The sequence below is a fragment of the Hyalella azteca genome, unplaced genomic scaffold (genome assembly GCF_000764305.2).
Source record: "Hyalella azteca isolate HAZT.00-mixed unplaced genomic scaffold, Hazt_2.0.2 contig2126, whole genome shotgun sequence".
Taxonomy (NCBI): Eukaryota; Metazoa; Arthropoda; class Malacostraca; order Amphipoda; family Hyalellidae; genus Hyalella; species Hyalella azteca.
This window is the reverse complement of record NW_025932412.1, coordinates 114068-125293: the sequence shown is the minus strand read 5'-3', so window position 1 is coordinate 125293 and position 11226 is coordinate 114068. Positions and strand designations below refer to the sequence as shown.

Sequence of the window (11226 nt, the reverse complement as noted above, 5' to 3'; positions counted from 1 at the left end):
ATTCCATTGAAACATATTCGTATTATTACATCCCCCACCGTGCAAAGTGATTGTTTAATTTGCGTGTTCCTGCAACACCTGTTCCTAGTCCTACACAGCGCATGTATTTCATAAGACAAACACAAGTGTATAAATCGCCTGCATCGCCTACGGAGTGTTGAAGATGGCATTGAAGACGTACATTAAATAACGTCCAGTCTTGACCCATCCACCTTTCTCATATTCCACTTTTTCAGAAGTCATTTCTATGTTTTTATCCAAATTACTACCTTAATACTTTCTAGTAAATTTGATCAGTTGAATTGCGCTTACTCTCTAAAATTCACTCGTCAACTTGAAACTTAGTCAAGTTCTCAGTCAAGTCAATTCCAGTTATCAAACTGTATAAAATTATGTGAAACCTAAAATGAAAACCTGTTGCACCTGAATTAAATCAATTAAAAAGGTGTGTGAAACCTAAAACAAAAACGTGTTACACCCAAATTAAATTAATTAATAGTTATGAGAAACCTAACTCGAAAAACTTTTTCACCTAAATTAAATCAATTAAAAAGTTGTGTGAAACCTAAAACAAAAACGTGTTACACCCAAATTAAATTAATTAATAGTTATGAGAAACCAAACACGAAAAACTGTTACACTTAAATTAAATAATTAAACGTTATGTAAAACCTAATTTGAAAACCTATAATTGCATGTAATTTAAATTCATTAAAAGTTATGTGGAACCTGAAACGAAAACCTATTACACATATTTTAAATTAATTAAAAGTTATATGAAACCTCAAACGAAAACCTGTTACACCTAAATTAAATTATTGAAAGTTAAGTAAAATCTAGAATGGAAACCTGTCAAACCTAAATTGAATTAATTAAAAGTTATGTGAAACCTAAAACGAAAACCCGTTACACATAATTAAAAAAAAGTCGCAGATGAAAAAATATCCAAACCTATACACACTTGCGCATGTCATTGCAGGATCTTACGTCGTCCAGCCGAGCTGCTCTTATGAAAATATATTGTCAAAGAGCGAAGAGTTATTGGACAAGTATAAAATTTTCATGCAAATGACAACTTTAATCACGAATTTCCGTGATGAACTATAACACTGTATAATTGTGATGATAGCATGAGAGTTACTCCATTGAAACATTCGTATTATTGCATCCCCCACCGTGCAAAGTTATTGTTTAATTTGCGTGTTCCTGCAACACATGTTCCTAGTCCTACACAGCGCATGTATTTCATAAGACAAACACACGTGTATAAATCGCCTGCATCGCCTACGGAGTGTTCCTTCAACACCTGTTATTAGTCCTACACAGCGCATGTATTTCAGAAGACAAACACTCGTGTTTCTCTCACCTGCATCGCCTTCGTAGTGTCAACGTCTAAGCTGACCACAGTTTCTATCTAAGGCTTAGGAGATTAGATGCAAGGTCAAGCACGTCAATTCACGCACATCTTGGCCTTATCATTGCACGAAACTTTGGAAAACCCCACATTAATTTCAAGTCTAAAAATATTCTAATTAACAAATTAGATAAGGGTAACTCTGCCTTCATAGACATTTTGAAACCATATCAACTTTCGCATAATATAACACAAATAAAGTCAATATTTTCACCCAATACGTTTATTTCCTATGTTTTGAAGTTTATACCTATATTGTATCTTTTCGTCGTAGATGAACATATTAAAAAAATTATTTCACTTTTAATTTATAATAATATATGCATTTTAATTTTAATATTTTCAACCTAAATTATTACCCTTTTCACATTACATTTTGACGGCATCTGCAACTGACTGCAATCATATATTTCAAGTCTTCTTATCTATTAATGCTCATGTATAGGAGGTATAGTAGACAATCACTTGGAAATGAATTATATCTCAAAGAAGTTCTAAGAAGATTTGCACGGATCGCACGAAATACCTGCACTAATACAACGCGTATGATTGAATGAATGCATAACCAATATGTCATTGCAACAGTTGCAGTCTTTCCTGGCTTCTAATTAGGTCTGTGAACTAATCAGCCGCGGTGCGGTGGCCTGCTATCGCTGCCTGTAGCACGCCTGGCAACTCTTGGTTCTCACGCATTAGCACGCACCATGTAAGTGACACGCTCTATACTATCTTATCGCACGCATCATGTAAGTGACATCAGCCCCACGCACCATGTAAGTGACACCAGCCCGCTCTGCACACGATCTCTGCACGCACCATGTAAGTGACACCAGCACGCTCTGCACACAATCTCTGCACGCACCATGTAAGTGACACCAGCACGCTCTGCACACAATCTCTGCACGCACCATGTAAGTGACACCAGCACGCTCTGCACACAATCTCTGCACGCACCATGTAAGTGACACCAGCACGCTCTGCACACAATCTCTGCACGCACCATGTAAGTGACACCAGCACGCTCTGCACACAATCTCTGCACGCACCATGTAAGTGACACCAGCACGCTCTGCACACAATCTCTGCACGCACCATGTAAGTGACACCAGCACGCTCTGCACACAATCTCTGCACGCACCATGTAAGTGACACCAGCACGCTCTGCACACAATCTCTGCACGCACCATGTAAGTGACACCAGCACGCTCTGCACACAATCTCTGCACGCACCATGTAAGTGACACCAGCACGCTCTGCACACAATCTCTGCACGCACCATGTAAGTGACANGTAACAATAAACGTACAAGTGAGTAACAATAAACGTACAAGTGAGTAACAATAAACGTACAAGTGAGTAACAATAAACGTACAAGTGAGTAACAATGGATGTACAAGTGAGTAACAATAAACGTACAAGTGAGTTACAATAAACGTACAAGTGAGTCACAATAAATGCACAAGTGAGTCACAAGAGGAGTTACTGAGTCAGTTGCAGCGCACCATATATCACTCAAAAAATTAATCGGTCAAATTATAAAAATTGCGACGCACTTTCTTACATCACAAGCAGAGAGCGAACGTAGCACTGATACACACTATTTGCCGGGTCAAAGGAGTCAGGACGACCCAAACAAAGGCATGAAGCGTAAAGCAGTTTGAGCAAAATCTCTATCATTTGGCCCTCAGAATTAGTCTATTACACATATCAGAAGTATCGAAGTTGAATGCTTTAAAACTTTTAAATGTATCATGATTTGAATTCAGCGCATTCACTGTAATCACTTGTTTACTGATTATAATTTTCTTTATTATAAATGATTCCTCAGTAATGTTGTGACAATATAATCCTTATATCAATAGTATTATCTTCGAATATACTTTAAATAAGACTTGTCTCATATCATTATCTTGTCATTTTCACAGGTGACGAATAATATTAAGTGGCGCATGAAGAAAAATCCGGGGGAAAAAAGCTTCTGAACTTTATATTTATTAGTATTTTATTATGGGTACATAACAGTGGTGTTTATTATCTTATAAATGCTACGTACAATAGCATAATAATGGCAGTAATAACAGAAATAATGCTTGCAATGCAGGTATTATACTGTAGTCCATTTACAACATTTGGGACTTGGCGTATTTTTATGATACATTTCAATAATAATTCTGATAGCATCAACGAGAATACACGCATTTTGTTTCCCAATATTATGATGAATAGCAATAAATAATGTTCCTGGCTGAATGTTCCTGGACAGATGCAGGATTTTCGTTCACATGGACCGTTTTACAAAAGAAAATTCAAAGGAGCTCTTAATTAATGAGTTGGCATGAATTTTTGTTTATATTTTTCAATCTATTAATTTCTATGCATGTTTTCGTAACAGTTTAAGTATTAAACTACAGCATTAGTTTTAAAATGTTTCTACTTGTAGGCAGCATTAAAATATTGTAAAAAAAACAAATAAAAAATAACATTGTGATAAATAATATTGTCTAAAAATATTTTAAAATTTTTTGACAAAGGTGTAACCCGAATAACGATTAATATACGACTTGAACGGAATTCAGGAGTTTGGGTCTTCAGTAAGAATTATATAAACGTGCTTTTATTAATGATGAAAATTGTATTATTAAAAAATGAATGAGACACGTGAAATCAGCTTTTTTTTCTTTTTTCCTATTACGTTCATGACGGATAAGAAGTTGCCGATGTAAAAGATTGTGGCTCAAGTCAAAGCTCGCCATAATTATGGCCTTCAAAACTATAGAAGTTTCGCTGAATCCTTCACTATTCTGTACTCATTAACTATGGACGATGTATGCGAGAGATTCGCTGAATTTTTCATGAACTCGGTCCTCACTCCGGAGCACAGTGGACTTCATCCAAGAACTCGGTCCTCACTCCGGAGCACAGTGGACTTCATCCAAGAACTCGGTCCTCACTCCGGAGCACAGTGGACTTCATCCAAGAACTCGGTCCTCNTTGGAGGTAGGTCAAGTAGAATGGAGGTAGGTCAAGTAGGATGGAGGTAGGTCAAGTAGAATGGAGGTAAGTCAAGTAGAATGGAGGTAAGTCAAGTAGATTGGAGGTAAGTCAAGTAGGATGGAGGTAGGTCAAGTGAAATGGAGGTAAGTCAAGTAGATTGGAGGTAGGTCAAGTAGAATGGAGGTAAGTCAAGTGGAACGGAGGTAAGTCATGTAGAAGGGAGGAACGGCAAGTAGAAGGGAGGTATGACAATAAGAATGAAGGTATGACAAAGGAATGGAGGCTTTACGAGCACAATTTTGACATGCTGAGCAGCAATATTTTTCAACATTTTTCATTAAATGAATATCCCTACAGGCCATTAATGAGCTCCAATCAAACTAGTCAGCGATTATAATTCTCACTGCTCCAAAGTTTGGTAATTTGCAATCAATAGTCCGCTTATTAAAATAAAGTAACAAATTAATTAAAATTACCTAAAATATATCTAGATCCATAAGTGTGATATCTGACCTTGAAATGACTAGTCTTATGTCATAAGCTGAGACAATGGGAATGATTTTGGCCTTAGAATTCGGTTAAAATTGCGTTCATTATTCAGTGATGAGGCTTCAGATAAGATCTGATAAGACCTAAGATAAGTGAACATCAGCTAAAGGGTCTTTAAATGTAAGTTGCAATATGAAGTTTATGATTAATTAAATTATATATTATTAAGAGGTTATAACAGGTCATTTTCATTAAGAGAATTGATTACCACTTTTTATACACTCATTCCATACAAATCCGTTGCCATTTTTAGCACGATAAATAAAGTAGAAACTTTATAGTCTTTTTCATGCTACAAAGCTAGTGGGGAGCTTCGTAATTTTCCATTCAAACCTTGAAAATTAACACCTCGACTTATTTCGACACCAGCACCCAAAATGGATTTACAAAATTATGAACTAATATTGCAAGGAATATAAGAGCTAACAACCAGACAAAGTCATATCATTCATACGTACCATGCATTAGCCTGTATAAAACTTCTAAACCAGTATGTTTTGTGCTGAAATGTGCAGCACTCGACATGATGCAACACAAACATTTCTTGTGGCATGAAGCACTCGACATGATCCAACACAACCTTTTCCTGTGGCGCGCAGCACTCGACATGATCCAACACAACCTTTTCTTGTGGCGCGCAGCACTCGACATGATCCAACACAACCTTTTCTTGTGGCGCGCAGCACTCGACATGATCCAACACAACCTTTTCTTGTGGCGCGCAGCACTCGACATGATCCAACACAACCTTTTCCTGTGGCGCGCAGCACTCGACATGATCCAACACAACCTTTTCTTGTGGCGCGNAATATCTGTCTCTTATACACATCTAGATGTGTATAAGAGACAGTGTGTGCTTTTCGCTTCAATCATAAAACTGCCCGACACACGTTTTTTTTTTGTGGCGAACCATAATTTATTTCCTATTTGTTTTTACCTGCAGGTAGTCGTATGAGTGGACGGTGAAGAAAGACGATGTCCCCACACACGCCACGGTGAGACCCGCTGCCGTATCTCGCACCAGAGGAGGCAGCATCTCGCCTAGTTTGTTCGATGTAATGTCACGAAATTAAAAACAGGCTCGAATATGTCAAATTATTTACACCTTTGATTGATACTTAGTAATAATATGAACAAAAATCTAAATTTAGAAGCAGGAATTACTAGAACTTGAAAAATTGGACTCCACCAGACCAGAAGTTGACATCTTCACCCACCGTTACTCAGGTCAATCATCGGGATTGCGTACCGATGAACAACCAACATCGGAGTATCCAGCATCGGAATTACTCACATATAAACAACCAACATCGGTATTACGTACCGATGAGTATCCAGCATCGGAATTACGCACCCATGAACAACCAACATCTGTGTTACGTACCGATGAGTATCCAGCATCGGAATTACTCACCTATGAACAACCAACATCGGTGTTACGAACCTATGAGTATCCAGCATCGGAGTTACTCACCCATGAACAACCAACATCAGTATTACGTACCGAGGAGTATCCTGCATCGGAATTGCGCACCCATGAACAACCAACATCAGTATTACGTACCGAGAAGTATCCAGCATCGGAATTACGCACCCATGAACAACAAACATCGGTATTACGTACCTATGAGTACCCAGCATCGGAGTTACTCACTCAAGAACAACCAACATCGGTATTACGTACCGATGAGTATCCAGGTTACGGCGCCTATCCCGTATCCGTAAGCCACGACAAAAGCCATCAGGGAGATCATCGGGATCCAGAACAGGTATTGCCTCGTCCAAGTCTCATCAACATCAAGCATGTAGAAAAATATGCCAAGGCCGGCTGCCAGAAAACATAGACAATTTTAACATTTTTAATTTGAATTTTTTAGTTTTTTTCAATAAATTGAAGTCATTATTTGTGCAAATTAAGATAGTTTTAACCCTTTTTGCTTGAATTATCAATGAACGTATGCATGCCTGCCTTTTGTTGATCCAAAACTTGTGAGTATACATAGTAACTAGTGAGTAGCCTTGATGTGATAGACAATTACCATCCACTACTGAATTATTGAGACTCTTACATGGATATTACCATTAGCAGTGCAAAGCCTGTCTCTTATACACATCTAGATGTGTATAAGAGACAGGTCTATACAAACTCAATAGGGTCAAATAGAATTAGGTGAAGCTGAGCATTACATAATAAAACATCAATTGCCTCGTTTATTTCATGAAAATAAAACTCTCGTATTATTTAAATTCATAAATTTTGAAGATGGAAAAGGAAAATAATTTTAATTATTAATTAATTTTACTGAGTTTAATTGTTGATTGACGCACATGTGGGATAGATACTTAAATCTGGATAACAAACTCCGTAGAATTATTGACTGTCACATTCAAATAAACCAGATATAACTCAAATCCTAAAATATATATTATCTTGGCTAAAACAAATAATGATCGACTTCAAGATTCAAATTTTAATTTAAATTATTCTAAATTAGATTAAGAAGAACCAAGCATCATGTCATAAATAAGTTTATTCGATTTCAAAATCAGATATGCAGTCGATTTTTTAGCACTTTCGTCAATTTTTGAGCACTACCTTGAAGATGGAGTTGAGGTTGGAGGTGAGGACTTGTATGCCGCTGAGCTGCGAGAAGATGCCGATGGTGAGGGTGATGATGATGGGTCGATGGATGTGAGTCTTCTTCAGGTCAGACAGCTTGAATTTTGCCTTTTTAGCCTCCTCCTGTGACTCTTTAATGTCATTCATTTCTTTGTCAATGCAGTAATCGGCACCTGGAAAGTTGAAATTTATATTATGTAGTCGTTTATAACCGTCATTCTATATCCTTTTGTAACTGCTCCATCCTATGGAAGTGCTATACAGCAACATTACGTTTCTAATAAAATGAATATGCATATAATAATAATAACGAAACTAAGATATAACAACTGATTTCTTTACCTCTGTAGTATTGCATCGCCGCCCGAGCCTCAGACTCCTGGCCCTTCATGAGGAGGTAGGCTGGGGACTCCTTGCAGAAGAAGATGAGGGTGGCGTAGGTCAGGGTCGGGCTGGTGCAGATCAGGGCCAATTGCTGCCATGAGGTGAACGCGCCTCCCAGCATCACAAGCAGGATGCCCAGGGCCAAAGCCAGCTCATAGAAACTGCCTAGATATTCAGGTTGAAATAAAACTATTTTTCAATCGTCATCAAAACCATTATTTTATCTTATTTGTGAGTTTTTTCCACACTTTTCACACAACAGAAGCAGGAATAAATAAGAATATATATAAAAGCGCCACCTGGTGTTCCTGAATTCAACCGTAATGTTCCTTTCTCCATTCTTGTCAAATGCAGTTTTATGTAGGTTTAGGTGGTACAATTTTTTACTCTTTATCCCTAAAAGAACAATTATTACTCGCAAACATGAAACTATGGAATATGAAACCATGGGTCGCAACAACAATAAATATAAAAGCATTACCCACCTAGCAAGCGTGCCCCACCTAGCAAGCGTGACCCACCTAGCAAGCGTGCCCCACCTAGCAAGCGTGACCCACCTAGCAAGCGTGCCCCACCTAGCAAGCGTGACCCACCTAGCAAGCGTGCCCCCCCTAGCAAGCGTGCCCCACCTAGCAAGCGTGCCCCACTTCAAGCTGGAAAATCTTGCAATAATGTCCGGTTCTATTTATGATTCGGAGTGCTAATTTGGCCATCTCAGGCACAAAACTGGCTTATGTATTTGCTCATGGGAATATATTCTGCCTTGATTCGCGGATTAATTTATTAGGTAGATATATTTATTTTGTTAAAGGTGTTCAGCTGATGAATAAATTAGCTTAGCATATTGATTGTTCTACCTATAAATAGGTCTTTTACCTACTGAATTGCAAATTCGTATCAGAGAGCCTAATTGATGCCTTGTGCCAACAAGATTTTGCCAAAAACAGATCAGAGTGGAACTGAACAGAAAAAATGTTTAAAAATATCATCAACAAAGGTCAACAACAAATGTCAGCAACACATATCAACAACAAATGTCAATAACAATTATCAATAACACATATCAACAACAAATGTCAACAACAACACATATCAACAACAAATATCAATAACACATATCAACAACAAACGTCAACATCAACACATATCAACAATAAATGTCAACAACAACATATATCAACAATAAATGTCAACAACAACAAATATTAACAATAAATGTCAACAAATATCAATAACACATATCATGACAAATATCAACAATAAATGTCAACAACAAATTTCAATAACACATATCAACGACAAATATCAACAACAAATAAGCTATCAAAAACAAATATAAACAACAATTGTCACCAACAACGAATATCAACAACAAATGTCAACAACAAATATTAAGAGCAACATATGAACTGACCTGTCATAAGCCAGCCCAGCAAGGAAGGCAGGGCAGAGACCAGGAGGGCGCCGCGTCTGCCCACGGCGTTCATGAGGGCACCGCTGAGCAGACCCCCCAGCAGCATACCCAGCGCGTACACCGACATGAACCACGCCAGGTCCTCACTACTCATCACAATTGTCGTCCCTGATGACTCCTCCACACTCCCGAAGGTGGTCTTCCCGAGGGGCATGTCTGTGATGATTGAAACGATTGTTAGAACTTTGCTGCTAATGCATTTTCTGTTCTTAAAAGTATTTTAATGGGTATCCTAACTTAAAAAATCTTGGGACATCCGGACAAGTTATGCTCAGCGGCAACGCTGATCTCCAGCGCCTCCTTCACGTCACCAACAAGCGTCACCACCGTCACCAACAAGCCTCATCGCACAGAATTTTCACGTCCTTATGGAGCTTGAACCCACAACTCGCTACCACAATCTATATACTATACGTGATAAACTGTATGCGATGACTCACGGTTGCCAGATGTGTCATCATCATCAGTGGTATTGGTTAAAAATGCTCCACTTGTTCGATTGGCAGTGACGCTGGCGAAGTCGCTTGCCGCGCGCAGTTGAAAAGACGCCGGTGAGTTGAAGCCCAATATGGCGCCCACTCCCATCGAACTCACGGACACTGTACGAGTCCAGACAATGCGGTGAGTGTTAATATTTGTAGTCACGACGTTTCTTCTTCAATATTATTCATGGATTTTTTAGACAGCCTTTCAAGTGCAACGTCTTTGCATATGGAATAAAGCAAAGGAATACAAAATACAAAAAATTTGGGGCTACAGAAGTCTGAGGCTCTCGCTAGTTACCTGATAGCGCAGTGAGGTACTGCGTCAAGTAAGCAGGTCGAGCTTGCGGGTGCTCGCTCTCGGCCGTCATGGCGGTGCAGAGATCAGCCTTCCTCAAACTCCCACTAAAAAAACGATTTGTGTTCCTAATTCCCGTTAATTGAACATTCCTGGTGACAACAATACTGTGCAGGCATATAAAGGTATAGTACCATACATAAAGCGGGATCTAAACGGCAGATGACAAGGTATTGGGCTCGTTATATTTTATCTGTAATCGCAAATACTTCATTTCACTTCGGATACGCAAATACTACAGTTTTAATTTGGTTGAAATATTTTCTTAAATATTTTTCAATATTTTCCAATAGATAGTGTGTATTCAGATCGACTTCAACATGTCATACGGCGCTCATTTGATAAAAGTGTGTTGCTTGGTTCGTGAAATTCAGGCACTTTGCTTGACCTTGCAATATATCCCGTCCTGGTTTTGGATTAATGCAGCGGCCCCATTGTGGTCTTTTGTTTCTCCACAAGGGCAGCACATGCATTGTAAGAAATTATATCAAGATGGCAACAACAGTCGCGTGTGCGCATCGGATATGGTATTTATGAGACGTTGCAGGCGCCCTGACATTAATTCCAACTGATCAACTTACGCGTGCTCCCACAGCGCTGCTCTTCATTACTTTCTTGGACGAGGTTTGTAAAGTTTATACAGAATATCATATATGTATTTATCAAGTGAATATATCAATATATCAACTGTTTAAAAATCAAATTTTCTAACATTTCCATCAGGAAATTCATAGCATACCGATCTTAAGAATGTGACGTCTATTGTGCGTCTCTAAATCGATAATTTGGGCGGCGTGGAAATATTGCCGTCAACATTTATATCATAGGTCTTAGCGTACGAGCATTAGCGCCATATTGGTGGTGTTATTAGCGGAGCGTTATTATCTTAAATTTTAGTTATTTACTTATGTATTTTAAACGGATCCAATCAACGGTGAATGAATCCCTTTC

General features: G+C 38.4%; 1 protein-coding gene across 1 annotated transcript; it reads right to left on the bottom strand.

Annotated features, from left to right (window-relative positions):
- Positions 1 to 7535: 7535 nt before the first annotated feature.
- LOC108671861 (sugar transporter ERD6-like 6) lies at positions 7536 to 9589 on the bottom strand. The gene is made up of 3 exons (XM_018159455.2): positions 9376 to 9589; positions 7920 to 8126; positions 7536 to 7750 (listed from the first exon to the last, which is right to left on the bottom strand). Exons 1-3 carry the CDS (start codon positions 9587 to 9589, stop codon positions 7536 to 7538), a joined length of 636 nt encoding a protein of 211 aa, XP_018014944.2.
- Between the last annotated feature and the right edge of the window lie 1637 nt (positions 9590 to 11226).